General features: G+C 48.7%; 1 protein-coding gene across 2 annotated transcripts in view; it reads left to right on the forward strand.

Moving 5' to 3' along the window:
* LOC135233966 (SLIT-ROBO Rho GTPase-activating protein 2-like) overlaps nt 1–25,218 on the forward strand; it is a 49,961-nt gene extending 24,743 nt beyond the window's left edge. The window contains exons 3-23 of one of the 2 annotated variants that reach the window (XM_064297989.1): nt 3,484–3,676; nt 4,451–4,613; nt 5,433–5,495; nt 6,483–6,662; nt 7,343–7,471; nt 8,076–8,297; nt 9,719–9,820; nt 10,198–10,395; nt 11,543–11,627; nt 11,891–11,918; nt 12,415–12,445; nt 13,084–13,144; nt 13,960–14,037; nt 14,529–14,663; nt 15,074–15,179; nt 16,343–16,555; nt 18,076–18,140; nt 18,556–18,790; nt 19,359–19,511; nt 19,760–20,078; nt 20,609–25,218. In XM_064297989.1, the coding sequence (XP_064154059.1) occupies nt 3,484–3,676; nt 4,451–4,613; nt 5,433–5,495; nt 6,483–6,662; nt 7,343–7,471; nt 8,076–8,297; nt 9,719–9,820; nt 10,198–10,395; nt 11,543–11,627; nt 11,891–11,918; nt 12,415–12,445; nt 13,084–13,144; nt 13,960–14,037; nt 14,529–14,663; nt 15,074–15,179; nt 16,343–16,555; nt 18,076–18,140; nt 18,556–18,790; nt 19,359–19,511; nt 19,760–20,078; nt 20,609–21,097 (3,248 nt within the window). In that variant the 3' untranslated portion in view covers nt 21,098–25,218. The remainder of the gene's footprint in view (nt 1–3,483; nt 3,677–4,450; nt 4,614–5,432; nt 5,496–6,482; nt 6,663–7,342; nt 7,472–8,075; nt 8,298–9,718; nt 9,821–10,197; nt 10,396–11,542; nt 11,628–11,890; nt 11,919–12,414; nt 12,446–13,083; nt 13,145–13,959; nt 14,038–14,528; nt 14,664–15,073; nt 15,180–16,342; nt 16,556–18,075; nt 18,141–18,555; nt 18,791–19,358; nt 19,512–19,759; nt 20,079–20,608) is intronic. The other variant, XM_064297991.1, reaches the window with a different exon arrangement.
* Nucleotides 25,219–25,488: the final 270 nt, after the last annotated feature.

Below are 25,488 nucleotides of genomic sequence, written 5' to 3' on the forward strand. Positions count from 1 at the left end.
CTCTCTCGCTCCCTCCCTCTCTCTCTGTCTCTCCCCTCCCCCTCTCTCTCTGCCTCTTCTCTCTCTCTCTCTCTCACACACTCTCACTCTCTCATTAGTCCGTCATTTTTCGGGCGTTTGTCTCGCCCCTGTGAGCCGTGTGAGTGGGCTCAGCCCTGTGGGTTCCGCTCGCCCGCCCCTCGCGCGCGGGGGGGGGGGAGAGGCGCAGGCGCCGCAGTGCCCGAGTTGTGCTGACACAGCGGGCGAATGCGCCGGGCCGCCGCAGGTGCAGGGCTGCGCCACGCGCTTCGGCTCGCCGCCAGAGAGCCGCTCCGGCGGGGAGTCCTCCCGCCGCAGCGCCAGACCCTCGCCGGTCCCCGGGGCTCTGTCCCGTCGGCACGGCGATTCCGTTGCGCGTGCAGGCGGAGGCTGGAGGCGGAGGGACATTTTACAGCATGCAGTTTGAGGTTGATACGGGCTGCTGCCACCGCCACCGCCACCACCCCAGCCCCCCCCGTCTGAATCCATCCATTCGGACCGTAAAGCAGCCTGCCCCAGCCTTCCTCCTCCCCTTTGCTTTCTCTTCCCACCGCCACCGAATGCGTCCGTCATGGAGAATTAATTCTGCCAGTGTGGACTTCTGCGGTTTCTCTGTATGTTAGAGGATCCCGTTTGAAGACGGACAGATTAAAACCTGAGAGGCATTAAGCTTCTCCTCGTGAATGGAAAGCGTCTGAAGCCATCCTTCTGCCACCATAACATCCAGTTATAGCCGGTCCTGGATCTTTAAAACTTCAACACAGACTTGACTGAGAAGGATGGAAAGACAGTCATGTTTTTCTCTCTGTGTCTGCTGTAATGGTGTAAGGCTGTTTAAATATCGTTCAGAACGTGTATTGCAGCATTTAAATAGAGGAACATAAAAGTCCACCTCTTTATCTTCCTCATCCTCTCACTCTTTCCATCCATCTTCTCTTTCTCGTCCGTCCTCTCTGTCTCTTCACATGCCCTCTTGGCACCACATCTTGACCCTACCCTCTTGATGCCACATTGGCCCCACTTACTTCCTGTTCCTGATTCCCATCAGCCCACACAGAAGGAAGTACCCGACTTCTTGTTTTGAACCCAAAAGCTCAAAGAAATCTCATGAATTTGTAATCCTTGCAGTTCCTAAAATGTTGCTGTGCCATTGTCTGTTCTCTGTGCTTTTCTGTACATATGTATACTGCAATATTAATCTGGCTCCTCAGTAAGTGGTCAAACTACTGAATAATCAGACATAAATTCTTCTATTAAGATTATTTATTCACGGCACAGAAAACTCCTGATATTAAAACAGTTTGATGTTTGCGAGTGCATATGTGTACATGTCCTGTCTGTGAGCAGTCTGTTTTTACAGTCTGCTCATGTTTGCTGTGGCCCTGTGTGTCTGCATCACATGACTAATGGCCCTGGATTTGATTGGTTGATGTATGTTGAGAATAAGATCCTCTCACCAGCCCTGGGCAGAGTGTGTGTTGATCTGTGACAGTCATGGTTACTCGCTCTTTCAGGAAGTGAGAATATCCTGCTACATTTTCCCCGGTCCCAAGGCCAAGTTCTGCAGTGTTCTGTCTGTCTGGAGAGACACTGGATCTGTTCTGAAACTTGCTGTCACTGCTGAAGAGAAAAAGGCATTAAAAGGAGAAAGTTAGCGACAGGAAAAATGGAAAGAGCTGAACAGGATCAAGTACAGCATGAAAAGGAAGGGGAGTATCTCTAGAATTTCGGCATTTGAAAGTATATTCGTGTGTAGGAGGATCAAAGCTGACAAACACAACTTAATATTCATTCATCAGGGATTCATGAGCTCATGACAAGCTAAAAATAACCCAAAGGATCACAGAATATAGTGGAATGCAAGTGCCTTCAGTTCAGACAGAAGCTGTTTCTATCGCAGCCACTGCTCTTAATATGCAACCTGATGTCCCAGATACGTTTACATTAATAATATACTTCCGTCTGCACCCAATAACTAGCCGTAAGGAGGGTTTGGTCAGCGCAGGAAATCTGGGTGAGCGTCACACGCTATGTTAAGATGGTGGGCCGGGATATGGCAAGGTGCGCGGTGGCTTGACGTAGCATCCCTTCCCATCACGCGTTCGGCTCACCTCTAGCGGCTCAGCTAAAGGGTGCCACAGTGCACGTGGGCCCGTATATTTAGCCCTGGACGCAGGTCTGTAAGCCGCTCTGCCCTACTTCTGATCCCGGGCTCAGGTGGCTTTGGTTTGTGGGGCGACCAGGCCTTGCTGGTGCACTCAGGGACAGGCTTAATGCTGTGCCGGATGCGTCGTCTGGCCACAGGAAATCCTGGTTTGATGTGTGCCGTCCACCTCGGTTTCCAGGCCACCAATGTGTGTGACTCGCTGTGCCTACTGAGAATGACCAGCTCTACCTTCGGAGCTTAACGAAGGACGCGGGTGTGCGTGCGTTTCCCTGTGTGTTTCAGTGTGTGTGAGCGCGCGCACGTATGCATGCACATGCACGGTGCTTGTAATTCAGAGAGCGCTCTATGAGCTCTAAATTGATTAGCCTAAACTCTCATTAGCCTGCCCAGACGCACTCTGCTTTAAGCGACCCACTGTGATCTCAGACCAGGGCGAGCCGGCTTTAATACTGCACTGTCCCCACAGAGAGAGTAAGCAGCGTGTTATTCGTTTCGTTCTCGCGCCCCTTGCGTTTCGCTCCGTAGCGTCGTTAGGGGAACGTCGTGCGGGCCCCTCGCTCTAGCGGGACTGCGCCGGGGTTTGCAGACTGCTGACACAGCCCTGCGGTTGAGAATATGGTTTATTGATATCTCCCAGAATGTGCTGTGCAAGTTGTAATATCCCTTAAGCCAAGATAATCTTGAAGTTATTATTTAACAGGAGATGGCGATATTCAGCGGAGTATATTAATTTGGAGGTGGGGGGGGGGGGGATCACTGAGAGAGACTGTGAGGAGGAACAGAAAGAGAATGACATTTGTAATTTAATTATACTCCTTTCCCTTGGCAGGGCAGCATTGTGCACTGTATCCTATTTTAAATCTTCAGTGAAAAGCTATTGTCCAGTGAAATGTCCAGTGAATTGCCCTGTGTGGTCTTTTGGCACATCACCTCTCTTTATGACTGCTGCCTTATCTGCAGTCAGTGAAGTGTGTGGAGTCCCTTTCATTTTCTGCAGTGCTCTTATTTAGCTTGCCAGTCATTTGCCATTTCTCTTTTGCTTGTATATGAAATGTAGTTAATTATTCTTATTAATGATGATAATAATAATCTGTTCATGCTAATAAGTTAATACTACTACTGTTACTAATGAAAATAATAGTAATAATAACACTGCTAATACCGCTAGTAATATGACAGCTACGACTAGTACTACTACTACTACTACTGCTGCTGATAGTAATTATAGGACTTCATTGATGAATATTGTTCATATCGGTATTGACGTTGTGCTGATTCTGGGCTGTTCTCTCTGGCAGAGATCCGTGCGCAGTTGGCTGAGCAGCTGAAGTGCTTGGATCAGCAGTGCGAGCTGCGAGCTCAGCTTCTCCAGGACCTGCAGGACTTCTTCCGAAAGAAGGCTGAGATCGAGACTGAGTACTCCCGCAACCTGGAGAAACTCGCCGAGAGGTTCCTCTCCAAGATGCGCAGCACCAAGGACCACCAGTACAGGTGAGCCAGGCTGGGGTTACCAAGCAACACCAGTACAGGTGAGCCAGGCTGGGGTTACCAAGCAACACCAGTACAGGTGAGCCAGGCTGGGGTTACCAAGCAACACCAGTACAGGTGAGCCAGGCTGGGGTTACCAAGCAACACCAGTACAGGTGAGCCAGGCTGGGGTTACCAAGCAACACCAGTACAGGTGAGCCAGGGCGGGCTTACCAAGCAGCACCAGTAAAGCTGAGCCAGGGTGGGGTTACCAAGCAACACCAGTACAGGTGAGCCAGGGCGGGCTTACCAAGCAGCACCAGTACAGGTCAGCTACCAGTACAAGTGAGCCAGGGTGGGGCTACCAAGCAACACCAGTACAGGTGAGCCAGGCTGGGGTTACCAAGCAACACCAGTACAGGTGAGCCAGGCTGGGGTTACCAAGCAACTCCAGTAAAGCTGAGCCAGGGTGGGGTTACCAAGCAACACCAGTACAGGTGAGCCAGGCCTGGGTTACCAAGCAAGACCAGTAAAGCTGAGCCAGTTTGGGGTTACCAAGCAACACCAGTACAGGTGAGCCAGGGCGGGCTTACCAAGCAACACCAGTACAGGTCAGCTACCAGTACAAGTGAGCCAGGGTGGAGTTACCAGGAAACACCAGTACAGGTGAGCCAGGCCTGGGTTACCAAGCAACACCAGTACAGGTGAGCCAGATCGGGGTTACCACTCCTGCAGGTGAGGGTGGGGTTAGGTTCAGTGTGTTCAGTGCTGTGACGCTGGTGTCTGGTGTTTGTGCAGGAAGGAGCAGGGGGTTCTCTCCCCAGTGAACTGCTGGAACCTTCTGCTGAGCCAGGTTAAGAGGGAGGGGCGAGACCACGCTACCCTCAGCGACCTCTACCTCAACAACATCATCCCCCGCTTCACGCAGGTCAGCGACGACTCAGGACGCCTCTTTAAGAAGGTAATTCCCTACTGCACTGCATTACACTGTGTTAAAATGCGTTAAAGTACATTACACTGCATCACACTGCATTACACGGCATTACACTGCATTAAACTACATTACACTGCATTACACGGCATTACACTGCATTAAACTACGTTACACTGCATTACACGGCATTACTCTGCATTACACCATATTACATTGCATTAAACTACATTAGACTGTATTAAATGACATTACACTGAATTTAATTACGCCACACTGCATTAAATACATTTTACTATACATTACGTTGCATTAAACTCCACACTATGCTACACACACGCACACACACACGCACACACACACATACACACACACACGCACACGCACACGCACACACACACACGCACAGTGGGCAGAAACCCCTGTGAAAGTGTGCCGGTAGCTTTATTGCGCTGTGGCCTAGGGGTGCAGTGTTACTGTGATGGATGGGAGAACGGTGGGGGTGGGGGGTGGCGGGGGGGGAGGTGGGATCAGGCATGCTGGTGCACATCTCCTCTTCTTCATTTCTCACCGAGACAGCAGCTTCCTTTATCTGCAGTGTCCCCCACCTCCTCCTCCTCCTCCTCCTCCTCCTCAGAGTGCCCAGTGCAGTGGCCAGGGGAGCGGGCTCAGCGGGTATTCCGTTATACCCATGAGTCTGATTTGCTTCACTGAATGAACTGCTCTCTTTTTATGGTTTCTGTCACTGAATTGTGCCCTCTCTCTCTCTCTCCCTCCCTCTCTCCCTCCCTCTCTCTCTCTATCCCTCCCTCCCTCCCTCCCTCTCTCTCTCTATCCCTCTGTCCCCAGAGTAAAGAGATGGGCCTGCAGCTTCAGGAGGATCTGCTGAAAGTTCTGAACGAGCTGTACACGGTAACCTACCTTTTTTTTGTGAGCAAGGGCAGAGGCAGAGTCATGTGTCCTTGTGGGAGAGGTCAAAGGTCATTTGGGACAGTGTGGGAGCCCTGAAGCGTCTGTATCTTCAAGAAAGTGGTCCCAGTCCTGGTCCCGGTTATCATTCATTTCTGATTAATATGGTACAGCCGAGACCCCCCCCCCTGCCCCAAATCCTCAGTTAATGTTCTATTTTTATGGCTTTTCTCAGCACTCCACTTTAATGGAGCGGAAGTAGATTCTGCGTGTTTCCTGCATTTAAATGCTCTGCACTGTGTGTGCATGCGTGCGTGTGCGAAAGCCCTTTGCGTTAGCTGTTTGGTGGCTTGTCAGAGTGGACTATGCTCCAGATCAATTCTGAGATGTAGAAGATTACTGAAGATAGCAGGTTTTCAGTTTTCTACCAATTTAGGTGAAACCATGGCAGCTTTACTAGAAAACAACCCAGTGAACCAATTGTCAGAACCTTAATCTGCTTCTTCTAAGACCCGGAGTGGCACAAACTGCTACGCACCTGGAGTGCTGTCTGCATCTCTGGTGCCCTGCTGGCTTGCAGTCTGTTTGTTGCTATTTGGCTGTTGTTTCTCAGTTCTGCAGTGTTTTATGATTGGCAGAGTGTTCGGTTATAGGATTTGCTAGGGTCATTCCCACTCGCTGCCACAGTAAATAGCGCTAAGATTTAAGAGCGCCATAAAATGAGAAATATAAAGCATATAATAAGAACAGTAAATTGGTAACCGTTTCCAGGCCTCAGAGACAGCTGGGTGATTGAATTGTGGGGCCCGGGGTGCAGTCTGGCACCTCAGTTTTATTCCACTGTCCCTGAGGGTGCGTTGAGCACTGAGCCGCCTGAGCTCCTAAATCTCTGAGCTTCTGCAGGAGCCACCTGCAGTCTGCCGTGCGGGGGGGGGTTAGGCTGCTGCAGAGGAGGAGGAGGGCTGATCCCGTCGTGTCCCACTTCCCCAGGTGATGAAGGCCTACCACATGTACAACACGGACAGCATCAGCGCGGAGAGCAAGCTGAAGGAGGCGGAGAAGCAGGGCGAGAAGATGAGCCGCTCCCCGGACTCCCTGGCCGGCGTGCGGGTGGAGGAGAGGCACGTCCGCCGCAGCTCCGTCAAGAAGATGGAGAAGATGAAAGAGAAGGTTCGATAGCGTTCTCTGGGGGGGGGGGGGTGAGTGCCCCAAAATGGGTGGAGCTACAGTGAGCCGTCAGTCATCGTCTTGTTAGATGAAAAGACAATTCTGATATTTTATTACTGCTAATATATTAATGCTCTGGATAAGCGCGGAATGTTCTAGAACTCCTGCGATGTGTGGGTGGGGCCCCTCTTGCCTGGGGACCATTGAAGATGGGATGTTTATGGGCCTAAAGCTGAGGGATCCACATGAGCCGTACTGCAGTGAAGCAATTTTCTAGTCTGTCTCCTCCGTTTATTTCACCCCAAGAGGAAAAACATTCCAAATATGATTCCGTTTCCCTCCGTAAGTGCCAATGGCAGCACTGTGAAAACAAGGGCTGTAGCTCTGGCCAAACTCTCTGCACTATCAGTGCTGGTCACTCCTTATTTTACAGATCCCTCTTTTCTTTGATATCTTTACATTTGTACTCTTCCTTGTCTTTCTCTCCCTCCCTCTGTCTCACTTTCACTCTCTTTCCATCTCTTTTCCTCAATACACTCTATCTCTGTCTCTCCCCCTCCTTGCAACCTCTTTCTTTGTCTCCCTCCATCCTCTCACTTCCTCTTTCCATTCATCTCTCTCTCCCCTCATCTTCTCTCTCTCCCCTCATCCCCTCTCTCTCTCTCTCTCTCCCTCCCCCTCAGCGGCAGGCCAAGTACACAGAGAACAGGTTGAAAGCCATCAAGGCCAGGAACGAATACCTTCTGGCTCTGGAGGCAACCAACTGCTGCGTGTTCAAGTACTACATCCACGACCTGTCCGACCTCATCGATGTGAGTGCAGCCCGCGAACGTCTGCTGCTCTGCCTGCAGCGTGTGTTTCTCTCTGCCCTTTTCCCCCCAGTTTCACACCTGTCGTCATTATGAGACCCGTGCTGCATGTTTTAAGAGCAAACGGTCTGCCATTCGTGTCTTACAAAAACGCTTTTTGCTTCCAATCCGCAGTGCACCGGCTCAGCCTGCGTAATCAATCTAATTCAAATGTAGGTTGTCGTTTGGCATAACTATTTTTTTGTTGTGGTGTTTTTAAGTTATGAACTAATGGCATTTCAGAGATTTCAGTATTTTGCCGTGGGGTCGGAGAACCACGCTACTGCTGATAAGTGCAGTTGACACTGTCCTAACATTGATGTGATGAATGCACAGTTCATACAGATCAATAATAATGCAATATATTTGTGTTTTTCTGAGTCCCAAAGTGCTTTATAGTTAAAGGGGCTGATGAGGAGGTCAGATTAAAAGTAGTTGGGTCAGAAGCATAGCCAGGTCACTAGGGCATCTCCACACTGCACAGGATGAGCGCTATGGGATCTTTAATGACCACAATGAGTCAGAACCACAGTTAAACACACATCTGCCCCCCCCCCCCCTTCCTCAGTGCTGTGACCTGGGTTACCACGCCAGCCTGAACAGGGCCGTCCGTACCTACCTGTCGGCGGAGTACAACGTGGAGACGTCCAAGCACAGCGGCCTGGAGACCATCGAGAACGCCGCGGACAACCTGGAGGCCACCGGCGACAAGCAGCGACTGATGGAGTCCTACAACAACGTCTTCTGCCCCCCCATGCGCTTCGAGTTCCAGCCCCACATGGGCGACACGGTCAGTCACGGTCGCGGGTGTAGAGGATTCTGGGTAGCCCTGGGGGGGTTGGGCCCAGGTGTAGTCTAATGTGGCCAAATGCATAATCCAACCCTTCAGACACCTTCGACCTTGTTAATGCCCTGCCTTGCCTCATGTAGTGCCCTGTCTCAACACCCCCCCCCCCCCCCACCCCCAAGGCTTTTACAATGACACGTCCTCTGTACACACACACATCAAAAGCCACACCCCCTAATATCACAGCAAAACCATACTTCTTCCTCCCTGAAGCAATTACCCCCCCACCCCCAACCCCCACCCCTCGTCTTTGCTCATTGGTCACACACAGTGAAGCCATTTCGAGGCTGTGAACCGTGGACAGTAACTGTGTGTTTCATACAGTCAATGTTATTGCCTGTTGAGCTGTGTGGAGTGATGACATAACCCTGGTCTGTAAATTATCCTGGATGAGAGTGTCTGCCAGTAAATTGGAAAAAAATCTATTAGAAAAATCTATAAATAATACAGGAATTGATTGAATTTCCTGTCAGAAAAAGAAGCCACGTATGTAATCTGCTGTAGTTGTGTTGCTGGAGTGTTTTGACTTCAGTTCAAAGGCTATCATGTCTGCTTGCACCAACACAATCATTCTAGCTGAATGCCAGTGTGTGTCAGTGACCCACGCCCTCCTCCCCCAAACTACTCCCCACCCCCCTTACACTGAGAAAGCCCCTGAAACCAGGGGGCAGGATTGCAGAGAGGGTTCAGAATGAGAGCCCGTGTCCATGTCTGAGCTTTGATCACCAGCCCGTGAGTCTGCAGTCATACAGTCATGTATGTTTCAGCTGCAGACCACTTCCTGTCCGAGGCTGACCACACCGGCCCCAAGCGCGCAGGGCGTTTATGGGCCTGTTAGCTCCCTGAGTGTGATTAACGCCTGAGTGAGGGTCTGCAGGCTCCACTTCCTGGTATGAGGCACGAGGCTTAGAAGGGTGTTTACTCTTCTCACGCTTTCTCTCAGGGATGGGATTTTTCCCAATTAATCCGGAATCCCAGATTTTCTGACCTGAAATTGTGACCCACATTAATAATGTAATGTTTTTTGTTTTTTTTGGGGGGGGGCTAGGGGGGGAACAGCAACATTATTTGCTGTTAAACCTGTTGTTGAGTCGAACATAGGATCACAAGTCGGGTTATCCGAATCAGCAGCTCCATTAGGCTTTTCACCTTTTTCACGGCAGAGTTTTTACAGGTATTCAGGTGTTTGTAATCCCTGCTTGTAGATTGCTGAAAAAGTGTGGAGTTGTGTGGGGGTGGGGGGATTGTCCCGCTGCACTGTGCTCTCTGTATATTTTTAAGCTTTTTCTTCCTTTGTCAATGACATGCCTGCTCTCTCTCTCTCTCTCTCTCTACCCCTCTCCTCCTCCCTTCCTCTCTCCCAGGTGTCACAGATATATTCTCAGCCTCCCTTGCAGGCAGACCTGATCCAGAGGAGCCAGCAGCTACAAACTCGCCTTTCCACCCTGAACATCGAGAACGAGGAGGTCAGAGCACTCTCTCAATCTAGAACACACTCTAACACACACCTTTCTTTCACTCTATAACACACTACATGCACTGGAACACACACCTTTCTCTCACTCCACCAGTCTACATACACTTACACACACCTTTATCTCACTCAAACACGCTTCATAGGCAGTGAAGTCTCTTACACACCCCTCTGTCTCACTCCAACACACTCACCTTCTACCTTCGGCTCTTACACACGTACCTTAAACACACACGCTGCTCTCACGCGTACTGTAGCCCTCTTGCACTTTTACACGCACCCTCTGCTCTCATACACACTAACACTCACACACACAAACAGTGTTTTTTTGGACATGCGTCTTGAGTGACGGGCTTGGTCATGCGACAGGTGAAGAAGACGATGGAGGCCACGCTGCTGACCATCCAGGACATGGTGAGCGTGGAGGACTACGACGTGACAGAGTGCTTCCACCACGGGGGCTCCATGGACTCCGTCAAGTCCATCGCCTCCGAGTCCTTCATGAGCAAGCCCAGCCTGGCCAAGAGGAGGGCCAACCAGCAGGAGACCGAGCAGTTCTACTTCACGGTACCAGAGGGGAGGGAGTCATAGTTCACCTGGGGAGGGGAGGGGAGGGGGGAAGAGGGAGAGAGAGGAGGAGTGGCTTAAAAGAAGCCCTCATATAGGGCAGCTAAAGTCTCCCCGACTGCCCGTCCTCCATGTGTGATGTTTGTGATGTCATACCTCTCCCCAGAGGAAAGTAAGTGCCCAATTACAGTTAGAGTTAGCGAAAAACATAGCTTGAAATGATGAGCTAAAAAAGAAAAACCTCAATAATCCGTATGAATAACAAGTTCCCCCTTTTGTATTCAGGGTGTTAACAGAGGCGCTGGCTGGCTGCTTAAGCAGAGGGCTTTTGGCATGATCTAATTCCACACGTCTCACAGCTTTTTTTAGCTTTTAATATTCTCATCATTAGAGTATTAAAGCGCATTATGGATCAAAGCTGCTACGCTTATTACTCTTGCTGTGCAGGCTTTTGGCCCTGATGCTTTTTTCAAAGAGGTTTTTGGCCTTTCTACTTGCATAGTGAGGCATCCCCGTTCTCAGTCAGTGCTTCCCAAAACCTTCAAAGGACGGTTAGATTATAATGAATTATTTTCAGTTTAGATTCTTGCTTGGACAGCGAGACCACAGGCAGTAGGTTATCTTATTTTTTATTTATTTTTTATCTTTCTATGCTTTTCCCCACTTTTCTCCCCAGTTTAGAATCCACGTTGTCTTATCAGCATGCCTTGCTGCAGCCTCCTCAATCGATTCGGGAGAGTGCAGAGTGCAGAGTGCAGAGTGCAGAGTGCAGAGTGCAGAGTGCAGAGTGCGGAGTACGGAGTACGGAGTACAGAGTGCAGAGTGCAGAGTAGTGCTCCTCCGAAGCTGACCCACGGGTGCCTGATGGGCCTGTAGGGGTTGCTGGTACACAATGAGATGCTTAATAATGGCTGCCTGAGCCCTTCCCTTCCCTTCCCTGTGTGGCGTTAGAGCCAATCATGCATCGCCGGGGTGGGGCTGCCAGCCAGTCAGCCAGTAACGGCACGGTCCGGATTCGGCACCAGACCGTGGGGCCCCTCCGTGCACTGGAACAGGATTCAAGCCTGCAGCCTTTTTGGTGGCTTTGCCACAGTCCGCGTGCTGAGGTGTTATGGCTGTGAGTCTGAGCGTGCTGTTTCCATGGCAGAAAATGAAAGAGTTTCTGGAGGGGAGGAACCTGATCACCAAGCTGCAGGCCAAACACGAGCTCATCCACAAATCCCTGGGAGAGGGTGAGTCATGTGATAGGAGGCGTGTCCGAGGGGTGGTGGGGGCGGGGCTCCTTCTACTACTACTACTACTACTACTACGTATGAATAACTACTACGACATGTGGATATCTATCTAAAACTATCTCACCCCTCAAATACTCAAATATTAAGGAGTACACCCCTCATCTATCTAAAACTCTCACCCCTAAAACTGTTCTTTCACCTCTCCATCACTCACTTGTTCTTTATTCATCCCCAATTTCTCTCTCCCCTCCACTCTTTAGGTCAGAAGACAGAGTGTTGCATTGCCAGGTAGGTGTGGAAATGCTGTAGTATGACACACACACACACTTCTTCACACAAGTACACTCTTGTTTGCCTCATATTTGCACACTCTAACAAACATTCACACACATGTGGATATGCAGACACACACACTATTTGCAAATGCAAATACATGCCCACACATGAGTGCATGAGCACACACCGTCTTGCACGTGCGCATGCACACACACACACACATACACACACCCTTTTGGGTATATTATTTACAATCTTGGATATTAGTAAGTAGAACTTAAGATGGCAGGGGTTTTGTTATCTTTGTATAATGGATGAAAGGTTTTATCGTTGTGTAATACAATCTGTTATATTTGTGGAGCATCATCTGTACTAGTACAGTATATGTGCAGTGTATTGTAGGGAGGCCCTTAACATGTTTAAATTACTTAGATTTATAAAATGGCGACAGCCTAGTAACGTAGCATGATGAAAGACTTTATTTCACTCTCTGTTTCCTCCCAATCAGCGCCAGGAGGAACTCTGCTGCCCGGAAGCAGGTAATTTCTGTGTGTGTGTGTGTGTGTGTGTGTATAGTGTGTGTGTGTGTGTGTGTGTGTATAGTGTGTGTGTGTGTGTGTGTGTGTGTATAGTGTGTGTGTGTTGTGTGTGTGTGCATGTGCATGTATGTGTATAGTGTATGTATTTATAGTGTGTATAATGTGTGTGTATGTGTATAGTGTGTGTGTATGTGTGTCTGTGTCTGTATATATTGTATGTGCATGCAAGTTTCCCCCAGGTTCTTTAACTCACTGGCCCCTTCAGAGTGCTGTGAAGGTTAAGTAAATAAACCAGCAGAGATGGAGCAGGATATTTATTCAGTCCCTTAAACTGGCGATGATTAAATTACCTGTTTTTTCTCCTCTCCTGTGACCAGTCCTACTGTTTTTAAAGTAATTAAAGATTTTCTGCTTCTACTCAGTGTTTTTTCTACTGCTGGGGAGCTTTTTTTTGTTTTGTTACCTTTGCTTGCAAATTTTTTGGGGTTCACCAGTTTCCATATTTCCTGTTTACCAGAAATGTCTTTGTGCCATTGTGACAGTGTCTCTGTAAAACGTACTGTGGAAATTGCATTGCATTGCATTATATGAAACGTAGCCCATGATGTGCTCTTCATTGGCTGCTGTTGCCTGTGCAGGATCGTGGCCGGGCCATCCCTCTGGTGGTGGAGAGCTGCATCCGCTTCATCAATCGCCATGGTGAGGACCCGCCCCCTGCCCCAGCCCCGCCCCTTCTGCAGTGGTGGTTTCACCCACACTGACATGCTCTCTTCATTTGTCTTCGGTGCCTTGCATTGTTCCTGACCGCTTTCCCTCTTCCTCTTAATGTCTGCTCAGTTTTTACAGATGGATAGTCATTGGAACGTTAAAATACAAGTGTCTAGTTTGCTTCTGTTCATCGTCAGATTCTCCCTCTACACCTGAATAGGAATATTCAGGATTCATGGTTTTGAACAGGAGACTGTGACTAGTGTGGTTTTTTTGTCACCCAGTTCTTAATGTACCAATCAGGGCGTTTGATTAATGTTAACTGACCTCACCTGGATCTTTGGATCTGAACTGCTGCTGAATTTAAGGTGCAGACAGACCCAGCAGACCCTGCGGCTCTCCAGAACCAGGGCTGCAGTGCCCTGGACCAAAACATCCTGCCTTCACTCTTCAGTCGATTATGCACAGCTGACCTTTTGACCTTGCAGTGACTACTAAGTGTTTCCCACTCTCTAAAAGCTGTGGCTGAGCTATTATTTATTCATAAATCTGTGTAGCGTGCTGCTGTGCATGTGGCGTATGTGCATAAACACAATTTGTACAAGTGTGCGCAGAATAGGCCTGTCAGCGGTCCCATATGGTCTTCAGGCTCCCGTGTGTTTTTACACGCGTGCCCGTTGTGTTTTTACACGCCTGCCCGTTGTGTTTTTACACGCGTGCCCGTTGTGCTTTTACACGCGTGCCCGTTGTGTTTTTACATGCGTGTCCGTTGTGTTTTTACACGCGTGCCCGTTGTGTTTCCTCAGGTCTACGGCACGAGGGGATCTTCAGAGTGTCCGGCTCGCAGGTGGAAGTCAACGACATCAAAAATGCCTTCGAAAGGGGTGAGCATGTTCGTTCGTTTTTGTGTCAGGCCAGGCAAAAATACATTGTCTTCATGTGGTGGTCGATAATTTCTACCACAAAGCACTGCATGGGGGATCTGTGTCTGATGGCTGTTGTTGCCCTCGTGTTTTATGAAATAGCATCTTAGACAGAAGGACTGACCTCAGAGCATGACGTATTAAGAGTATTTGATGTATTATGATCATTTGTAAATTAAAAGTAGCCTTTTCTCTGAAATTATTTTTTGGGACTGCTAGCTTTCTCTCCCATTCCTTTCATGCACAAGTGGATGGGGTGCTCCTGTAATGAACATTTCTCTTTTTTTAGGGTCTATCACCCAACCTGAATAATTTGAATTAATGAAGCTGACTGATTCCAACATATTTTTGTATTTGTTGAAGATATCTTCTGTGTAGTGTCACTTTGGGAATCTACTCCTCCACATGCAGCTCACATTCCTGAAACCCTTCTCTGGCTGTTCCCTCCGCAGGTGAAGACCCCCTGTCCGTGGACCCAAATGACCACGAGATGGACTCCATTGCAGGCGTCCTGAAACTTTACTTCCGGGGTCTGGACCATGCCCTCTTCCCGAAGGAAGTCTTCCATGATCTCATTTCCTGTGTCTGTGAGTTTCTGTGCAGATGATTGAACAGATGTTTAAACACCAAGGCCTCTCCTCTGACACTGTCTTTTTCTTACTCTTGTTCTTCCTCCTTTCTTCCTCTTTATTATTATAACAGTTATTAGAATTATTGTGAAAATTATGTAAATGTGAGGAATACAGTTTACTCATAGATGGTTATTGTGTAAATACGAGGCTTGTAGCTCACTCACAGATGATTATTGTATAAATATGAAGCTTGTAGCTTATTCGCATATGATTGTGTAAATGTGAGCTATATAGCTCACTCACAGGTGATTGTTGTGTCAATACGAGTCATAATGGCTTACAGGTGATTGTGTAGCGCTGTTCTCCCACAGCTCGGTATGTTCACCAGACTGATGGTTCTCTCCTTTCTCTCCTACCGGCTCTAGCTATGGACAGCCTTCAAGAGCGAGCGGCCCACATCCGCAAAGTTCTGCTACCACTGCCCAGCAACACCCTGGTCGTCATGAGATACCTGTTCGCTTTCCTCAACCAGTGAGTACCACACTCGCCATACAACCATTGATTGCTGCACGCTCTGTAGACCCAGTGAGTCCCACACACACCATCCAACCAGTGAGTAATTCATGCACCGTGCTACCAGTCAGTACCTCACTCTGCACTTAACCAGTCCCAAACATTGCTTCCTTTTTTATAGGTCCATCTCAAACATTTGGAGTTGCCTCTTTAATTTTGAACAATGAAACTTAATTCCCCGCCTTAAGCATAGGAAAAGGCAGCATCACCTGAAAATGCTGGCACTAGGAGGGGGAGGAGCCACAGTGGGGTTTAGCTGGTCTGTAAGGCTGGATGATCTTGTGAAGATAGGCCAGAGGAGGATTCTGAATGCGGTGCGAGCCGCAGCAGATACCCGGTGGAGGGAGGTGCGAAGCGGGGTGGTGTGAGAATGCTTTGGGAGGCTGCAGGTCAGCAGCAGCTTTCTGGATGAGCTGGGGGGGGGGCAGATGGTGGAGGCAGGGGGGCTGGAATCAGGCTGGTCGGCTGGGTTGTGTGAAGGGCACTGCTGGCGTAGTTTCAGCACTGCCTCACACATCCTGTTTTTTTAGGTTTCTAGGTCCCTGAAAGTTTGCGGATGTCCTGATATTTCAGAGAGACTTACGCACGGTCTTGAATTACAGCCTGGAGGCTGGGGCAGCGAACGGCTTTGCTGCAGGATCCAAGTCCATTTGTGGCATGTGTGTTTAATTTGACCTGGGGGGGCTGAGGGGGTGTTTCTGAGTGCAGGACTGCTTCTGTTTACTGAGTGTTTCTGAGCAAGACTGCCTTATGTTAGCAGAGTAACAGACTCCTCTGACTTGTGTGCGTGTGTGTGTGTGTGTGTGAGTGCGTGCGTGTGTGTGAGTGCGTGCGTGCATGCGTGTGCATGGGTGCGTGTGTTTGGGTATGTGTGTGTGTTTGCTGGGCTGCGTTGTGTATTGTTGACCTCGACTTTCAGTGCATTGAAAGGCACAAAACAATGCGTGCAGATTGCTAGTTGTCACATGTTTGTGTGTGTGCATTTGACTGCTTGTGTTTCAAAGGATGCAGGTGAGCATTACCACACAGAGCCTCATATGTGTGTATTGGGTAATTGTGTGTGCTTATGTGCGCACGCGCGTGTTTTGATGTGTGTGTGTGTGTGCTTGCTTTGTCCACAGCCTGTCCCAGTACAGTGAGGAGAACATGATGGACCCCTATAACCTGGCCATCTGTTTCGGCCCCACCCTCATGTCGGTCCCCGAGGGCCAGGACCAGGTCTCCTGCCAGGCCCACGTCAACGAGCTCATCAAGACCATCATCATCCACCACCACCACATCTTCCCCGGGCCCCGCGACCTGCAGGGGCCCCTGTACGACCCCGAGGACTACGGGTGGGTGAGACGCACAGAGGGCCGTCTGTTAAACCTTTTTTATCGCTCCTGCTGACTCGGTGTCTGCGAGGTATTTCCAGAACTTTCCTGGAGACTCCCAGTATTTTCATTACTGAAACTGTGTGTGATTGGCTCTCTGTAAAAAAAGAAAAGTAAATGTTTTTCATTGGGCAGCCCATACAGACAGGTCTTTAGAAGAACATGCCTAACCAAAAACATGCCCTGGATTTACCATTTAGCCAAATTGTCGAGAATTTGTACAGAGGGCTGCAGCTGGATGCGTGTGCCAAAGGGTAATCGCTAGCTAATAAGATTATGGTTCCTTAATTTCCTTTCTTCAGAGAGCAGCTACGATGTACTGTAATGCTGCAGATGAACTGGGCACACGCGCACATCTGTGAATAACGGGAGTCCAATAACGCCACTTACAGATCCGTCGCCTGAGCCGCCGGGGGTTTGTCAGTTGTTGCAGGTGCTCCAGGAAATTGTTAACAGTTGAGTTGTTAAAATGGAGCCGTGGAATGAAAGCAGACTGCACCCTGTTAAGCCCCTTTCTGAACCCGGCCAGGCAAGATTTTTTCACATCTACGGAGAGAGATAGAAGTCCAGTCACCATCCTTCTCTTTCTGTCTTTCTTTCTGTTTCTCTCTCTCTCTCTTTTGCTTTCTGTCTCTTTCTCTTTCTCTCTCTCGCCCTGTCTTCCTTTCTCCCTCTGTTTTTCTGTTTTTCCTCTCCACCCCACCCACCCCCCCCTCCGGTGCAGCTACACTGGGGGGCGGTGCTGATTTAGGGAGAGCTGTCTGAACCCCGCAGGGGGGGAGGTTAAGTCATGGAGGAGCCCCGGGCGTGTTTTAAAGGCTGGAGTGAACCCCCCCTCCAGATCAAAGGCTCCCCTGTGTCAGAATAGGCCTGATTGGGCCCAACGCAAAGGCTGTTATTTTTTACATAATTCCATTTTGGAATATTCCATAGCTGCTGGTGTAACACAGGAAGCTCTGCGTATCTCTCTGTAAATTAGGCCCCAAAAGGCATCTCTGTTCCCTCATCTTCAGGCAAGATAATTAGTAACCATAATCTTTTACTTTATGAAGTGTTCTTCTGCTCAGAAAAACTGGATTGTTCCTCTTTCTTTTTTGTTAAATGAAAGCCTTTCAAGTTTTGATCGAGGTGATTAAATGGCAGGCTCAATTCGCACACAGTTCAGAGTAGAACAGGAAGTATGGTCAGTTTTTTGACTGAAGATTGTTGTGTCTCTTAGAAAACCTTCCCTGATTGGATAGTCTAGCTGTGCCCATTGCGGTATCCCGTTGCCCTGGAAATTCTGTGTTGATACATTTCTATTTATGCAGATTTGTTTACAGAATCCAGCCGCAGTCCAGTCCTTTGGGTCAGTTGTATTGTGAGCCTGAAATCCATGCACCACAGATATTCGCCCTCAGTCCAGGGTAGAAGTACAGAAGTGTGTGGCTGTTACTGCAGCTCTGCCTCTAACCTGCGTCTTCTGCCTCTCATCTGCACAGTGAGCTCCCCCTTGTGGACGAACCGACTCCTGAAACTGTCAGAGAGCTTCACACCAGCAGTGAAGGTGAGTGCAAGGGGTGGGGGGGTCCTCATGATTATTAGATTATTATTTATTACCATTATGAATGTGTTCTTCAGATACCTATATCCAGTATGACTTTCACAGACTTTACACTTATCTGTTTGTACAGCTGGATATGTGCTGTACCACTGGGTTACATACTTTAGTCTGTAGCACACTGGCAAGGCCAGCACCTGCTTTTGAAAAAAGGAAGTAGTATTCACACACTGCAGATACTGCTCCCTAAATCAGTGATTTATTATCACTGTGATTAACCCCTGGGGGAGAGGCACAGCTTCTTAGCCTCTATCGTGTGTAGGGTATAAACTACTGTAATAGACCCAGGTCCAGTGCAGGCAAAGGGAGGATCTGCAGTTGAGCCTTTAACCCCTTAAAGTCCGGGCCTGTCCTGCCGTAGCCCTGACGCCCGCCCCCGTGTCCCCGGCTGATCCAGGTCGCCTGCTGCTCTCGGACTCGGACCCCGTCGAGGCGGTGGCCCGCTTTGACTACTCGGGGCGCAGCAACCGGGAGCTGTCCTTCCAGAAGGGGGCGCCGCTGCTCCTCTTCCACCGGGCCTCGGACGACTGGTGGGAGGGGCGTCACAACGGTGTGGACGGTCTGGTCCCGCACCAGTACGTCAAGGTCCAGGACACGTAAGTTCCCCCCCCCACCCCCAGCTTTGTGTGTGCATGAATCTGCCATTTTGATATTTTGATTGAACAAATCCCAGTACTTCAAAGTGCTTTACAGTGGGGGCGTCAGGGGCTTCGGGGCTTCCCTCCTGCACCAGGGTGTAGCCTCCATCTGTGGGACATTCAGCAGCAGCCATTTTACAGAGAAATGTTCCCTAAACTGTGTAGACTAAGACTGCTCCTGGCTCTTGCTTTAACCCCTGCTAGTTGCTTTAATTAGTCCAGTCACTCAGTTAATTATTTCTAAAATCTTACTTTTGGTAAGTTACATAGCAAATACGAGCCTTCTGCTCATGTACGCAATAAATACTTGATTTTAAAACTGTCGGCTCCTATCAGGTATTGTGCAAATACAGTGTACATATTCTGTCTAGAATTTGTGTAGGGGTGATGCTGTCCTAGTCATGATGTCACAAAGATGCCGTGAGGTCATAGTCTTTTGAGGTGCAGGCACAGCTGTTCAATGGAGTAAGAGTAGTCGTTGTACTTACACTCTGCCTCACACTGACCCTGATTGACTGTGATTCAGAGAAGAGGGTATGGCTGGGAGGCGGAGCCCCAGGACTGATGTCGATGGAGCGTGTGACTCCTCACACCTTGAGGAGAAAGTGTCCACTAGGGGGAGCGTGAGCTCCCCTACTGGTGGTCATGTAGCCGATATCTACTTGGCCAACCTTAACAAGTAAGACTATTATTAGTGTTATTAATACCTGCCTTAATGTCAGTTATTAGCGTTACTAACAATATATACCTGGCTAACCTTAACAATTAAGACTGTTATTAGTGTTATTAACATCTACCTGGCTAACCTTAATGTCAGTTATTAGTGTTAGTAACAATATCTACCTGGCTGACCTTAAGAAGTAAGAATGTTGTTAGCTGCTATTAATGAAATTCCTAATCCTCCGCTCCAATCCACTCCCCCCTCAGAATGAGGAAGTGGCCGGAGTGCGGGAGCATTCGCCGGGCGTACCGCCAGAGCGAGGGCTCGTCCGAAGTGTCCCCGGGGGCCAGCACGGGCCTGAGGACCACCTCAATGCCGGTGGGCGGGGTCCCCAAAGAGGTGACCGACAAGAGGCCCGTCAGCGCCCACAGCGTCTTCACCTCTCTCACCCGCCACACGTCCGTCAAGACCAAAGTGGAGAGCCCGCAGTTCCGCAAGGCGGCCCCCGCCGCGCGCTCCAAGAGCTTCAGCAACCACCGGCCGCAGGAGCCCGAAGTCGCCACGGAGACGGAGCCCAGCTCCCAGGTGTGTGGTAGCAGGGCGCACCTTCATTGGGTATTCTGAGCTTTTTACCTGTCCATCAACAACTCTGTTACTTGCTCATTATGTACTGCAGGGATTGAGTAAAAACTAATCCAACATTTTACAAGTGTTAGTGTTTACTTTCAGGAATTTAAGCTTCAAGATATAAATTTAGGTGATAACTGAACTTGCAACATTGCAAACAAACCAATAGAGAAGGTTGCTTGATGAAACCTACCTTAAGGGCACAGATGTATGGGTGACCTCTGACCTTTCAGAGTGTGTTGTGTACAGAGTTGTGACTGACCTCTGGGCGACCCCTGGTCACTCAGTGTTCTTAACACTGAATCACTGTCTCCCTTCCATTAAAGTAAATGCATTCTTCTCATAAGCTAATATAGTGCCGGAAGCTTCTGTTTACCAAAGTCAAATTTGGCTGACTGTCTAGTTAGGCCATAATTATATGTGTAATGGCTGCATGCAGTGGCATGGCTGACCTGTGACCTTTCTGAGTGCCTTTTTATTGGCTGCAGGACATCGAGGCAGCGATGACCTCCGCTCTGAACGAACTTCGCGAGCTGGAGAGGCAGAGCAGTGCCAAGCACGCCCCGGACGTGGTGCTGGACACCCTGGAGCAGCTGAAGGGGGGTCCGGGCCCCCGGGGGCCCACGTCCGAGCCCGCCAGCCCCCTGCACTCCCGCCTGCTGAAGGAGGGCGGCCCCTCCCAGCATGCCCTTCAGCGGAGCTCCAGCTCCGTCAGCGACGTGACCAGCACCTTCCGCCCCGGGAAGAGCTCCACCCACGGCCCCGCCCCCTGCCCCTCCCCCACCTCCTCACATCGGGAGCCCCGCCCCCCTGCCACCCGCCCCAAACCCGTGCTCTTTCCCAAGGCTCATTCAGCCGGCAGCCCCAGTATGGGGTCCCCCACCACCCCCACCCCGCCTACACCTCCGCCTCCTCCACCTCCCCCACCCCCAACCCCTCCCACGGACAAGTCCTGTCCGTCCCCTCTCCTTCAGTGACCATCCACAACTCCTCCACTTATTTTTTGGTTTTCCTCTTTATTTTGAAAGTGATCTGAAAGCAGACTGCAGACTGTGCAGAAACGCAGTCGGGCAGATACACAAGTCCTTGATCTCTTACTCCCATCGATGTGAAGAGCTTGTGAGTGTGTTCGTGATTAAACACACGCACACACACAGTCTCAGCCTTGTCAAGATGTCACTGAGACGAGACCAGGCCATACTTCCTGGAATGGCGCTTCCTCGGAACACTGGGAAATGAACGCTTGCGACTCCAGTCTCCGGGGCAACGCTGTAAGGATCCTGTGAATGTCGCCGTGGAAACGGCTGGGGCTTGTGAGGGGGAGACAGAATGGACCTGCTTCTAAAGAGGCTGGGCGTGTGTGAATAGACCTGAAACCAGACATCAGGGACAGGGAGGACTTAGGGAGAGAAAGGGTGCGGGGGAGGGGGGGGGGGAGAGGGGAGGAGGGGGGGGATGTCACTCAAAAGGGAATTTATGCTCTTATCTGTGGACTCATGTTTCAGAAGTGCCAAATTTGAAGCCTCAATGACTAAATCATACAGTCCCCCCATGTCTACAGCTACAGAAGCAAGGCGGTGACAGGAGTACACATGTAGCTTCTCTGCCCCCCCCCCCATCGAACAGGGGGCGGATCACGCCGAGCTGGGCTCAGGTGCACGCAGCGCTGTGGTCAGTCTGGCTTCGGCGCAGGTGTGATGCGTGCAGTCCGCCCCTCCCACAGGAAGGGGAAGTGAAACGGGCCGTTTCCTCTGCGCTGTTCGGGGGGGATGAAAGCCAGCCGGCGCCACGGCCGCGGGGAGCGCTGGCTTCTGTTCAGCAGGCCTCTCTCTCTCAGATCAACCGCGTGGTGGAATCATAAGCCCTGTACGAGCAAGACATCGGGAGCATGCCTCAAGTACTGTTTCTGTCAGAGTCCTCCTGTGTTTGTCTCTGTCAGATACGCCATCAACAGCCAATATGTTTATGTATTCAGGTAAAAAAAAAAATAATAATGTGAACTGGAAAACCTGCTGAGAAATTAAGTCTTAAGGCTACATTATAGATATAAAGATAGAAGCACAATAGCAGTTACTTCTTTATGCCTTCCTTCTTGAATTAAGTTTTTTTTTTTTGACTTCAGGTTCTCAAAAATAGTGATAGTCTTACCTTATTTGATCCAGAAAACGACAAAAACACAGTCTCAGTGTGTCTACGTGTGTGCTTTTGTCTATACTACTGCATGTTATGATAGAAGTTGAAAAGCACTAATTCTCATAAGTGCATGTTTAATCTGGAGAAACCTCAAACCTTAGGTCTGACCTGCTTTTAATGCTTATTCTTTGCTCCTGGGTTTAATCAAAACCAGTCTGACTCCAGAAGAACAAAAGAGAAATTTGCATTTTAGGATTGTATCTTGATCCTTGAACTTCAGATCCACATGGAACATATGAATTGGGACATTACCCATGTAGACCAAGGCAGACATACAGTTTATGTGGTTTTATTTACTGTTGAAAGAAATGTGCAAGTACACCCATTTCTGCCTGTTCATTTTTCATCCATTACCTATAACTGTTAAATATAGCCTACTATTAATACTAGTTCATCATTGCTACAAACAATAATACAAGCATTATGTTCTTCAAAGTAATTATGGGTTTTTTAAGGTGGTTAGCAAACGGCAATTTCTACTTTGAAATGGTGGTTTTGAAAATGAATTTCCTGTATGCTCAGGTCTGTAATTTTGAGTTGATTTGGAGCTTTGGCATTTTTCTGATCACTTCCTGACAAAAGTGATATGCCAAACACCAAATGAAAATCTTACCTGTTCATCTTCTGGTTATAGTCTGTTTATGTTGAAGTCATAATTAAGTAGTCACGTGTTTTAAATGTTTTCTAACAATGTTAACCGGCACTTAAAAATGAACTGGAGCCCCATACTTGATGAGAGCGGTTTTACCGTTATATGACCAGTCCTTGGTGCTCTGTGTTAAACGTTAAAGAAGAATGGTGCTGGCCTGAGGGAGGTGTGTGAAGTCTGAGACCACAGCGACTCGCCCCTCCCTGACTTGAAGCCCACCCTGTCTGTGAATCTACAAGCAAAACGCCTCCTTTTATCACATTTTACTGCTTTCCCTTTCTTTGGTGTGGAAAAGCAGAAATGTGTGATTTATGGCGGGAACGTTGGCCGGCCGTTGCTATAGTGACCGTCACCACCCCCCCCCCCCCCCCCATGGCAGCATATTCTCATCGGTACCCCTCACAGAGAGATAAGGTTATCTGCCGGGATTGTGTGCTGCCCTTTGTTGATCCTAAGGCAGCAGTGCGGCATAATGGTCAGCAGTTTCCCTTGTAACCAGGGAGCTGCACGCTTGAATCCCGAGTGAGGCACAGCCGCTGAGGGACATAATCGCTACATTGGGTATCCAGCTGAGCGCTTGGATAATAATTAACCCGCAGGTCTGCCTGCATAAGCAGCAGAGCAGAGCACAGTTAAGCAATAAACAGACGATAACGATTCATACACCTGTCTTAAGGGCTAGCGAATTCCCGAGTGTGCATTGGAGAGTCCATCCGCATACTTTTCCTTGGGGTTCATTTTCAGATCCTTACAGCTTTTTTCTACAGGTAAATTTTAAAGAATTTCAGTTTCCATTAAGAGACTGTATGCAATCACAGAGAAACTGTAAGGTCAGCCACTGACAGTTGTTCAGGGAATAGTCCTACGTGCTCTTTAAGGGAAAGATCTTTATTCACTCTAATTCAGGTCTGAGGTATTGAGCTGCTGTAAAGGAAACTGTGGACCTGTTCACCCACAGTGGCTCGTAGCTCAGACCCGTCTCTGGGACCTGTATAATAATATAATAGTGAAATTAAATGGTCATGTTCATTAATCACATACAGTGGCCAAAGTGCATGGTCAGGAATGTCCGGTTGAACTGAAGCTACTCTGCAGACATGATCGTGATCGGAGTCCACGTTATCCACGCTTTGGGAGAATTTACTCTCATTAAGGCGTTGGTATTGTGTAAATATCGGTATTACTCAGATTGTTAATGTACTGTATTTATGTTTTGGATGTGGTCCACCGCTGCATCGATTGCTCGAGGGCAAAGAAAACGAAACGGAACCTTGTTATCCAGGTTTTTAAATGTTGCCTGTCAGTCATCCATATTCAGTCAGTGAAAGCTTTTCTCGAGGTGAAAAAAACCAAATGGTTTGGTTAGTCATGCTGAATGTTGTCACTGCTTTGATGCACATCAAACGGTCATCCCTGAAACATTATCTGGTCCTTAGCTGACCCCTGCTGGTGGGGATTTATATTGCATCTTCTGGTGATGGGGTTGCGAGTGTGAGTGAATCTGGGTGGAAGGTGTTTTCTACCTCTGTATAACTGGAAATCGCAGCGTAGCATTGAGGGGAAATGTGAACGTGCGGTAAGCGGCAGGTATTCCTGGGTGATGCTCACTGGTTTTTGCTCGGTGTTTCTCGTGCAGTCAGATGTCAGGAGTGGCGCGGACACCGCGTGCTGTCAGCAGGATCAGCTTCGTTCGTTAACAGACGGTGGCTGCAGGTGGAATTTAAGAAGGGAAATGCACAAAGTCAAGACAGCCCAAACAGTTTGGATATTTAAAGTAGTGAATTAACATTTTTATTTGGTGAATGTGCATGTTTCTTGCTGCCTGGACACACGTGGATGAGGTGAGAAATGTGTGAGATTTAAATACAGGTAAAAATATACTGTATTCTTTAGGGCACCTTTTCAGTTTATTATAAAAAAAAAAAGAACTGTGCCTTCACCAGGAATGTAATTCTCCACTTTGAATATAAAAGCTGATATTTCTTTTATCATGATGGTGATTGCTGTTACAGACAGACAGACTGTATTGCTGTGCATTTAAGGTTTTCCACTCGAATGTCAGTTTTATGTGAATAATAAACCTGTGTCCAAGTGTACGTTGTATATATGATGCTGCACATTACAGAGGTATAGCGTTCTTTTGGTACTCTACTGTACAGTATTAGCAATAGTAAGATGCTCTGGAATAGACCTGATGTAATTATGCATAGTTCTTGTAATGAACCTTTTTTTTAAATAAACATTGCTTGCCATAGATGTCCTCTGGTTTGGTGTTGATTTGGGTGTGGCATTGGAATGGGTTCCGACAGAATGAACTTTATTCCACAGGTTCAACATATTATTCTTAACATTGAAAGTTGCTATTCCACCATTGCTGTCAAGTTTGAAGTGCTCTGATTGGTTGGCTCATGATGAATATTCATGAGGGAATACAGAAGCTCACAGTGGTTTGTATCTGAAACATCTACTCCTGTAGAGTTTTCCCTACACAGCGGTGCCTTGTGATCCAGTAGGATCCACTGACCC

Source organism: Anguilla rostrata, chromosome 11 (genome assembly GCF_018555375.3).
Source record: "Anguilla rostrata isolate EN2019 chromosome 11, ASM1855537v3, whole genome shotgun sequence".
Lineage (NCBI taxonomy): Eukaryota > Metazoa > Chordata > Actinopteri > Anguilliformes > Anguillidae > Anguilla > Anguilla rostrata.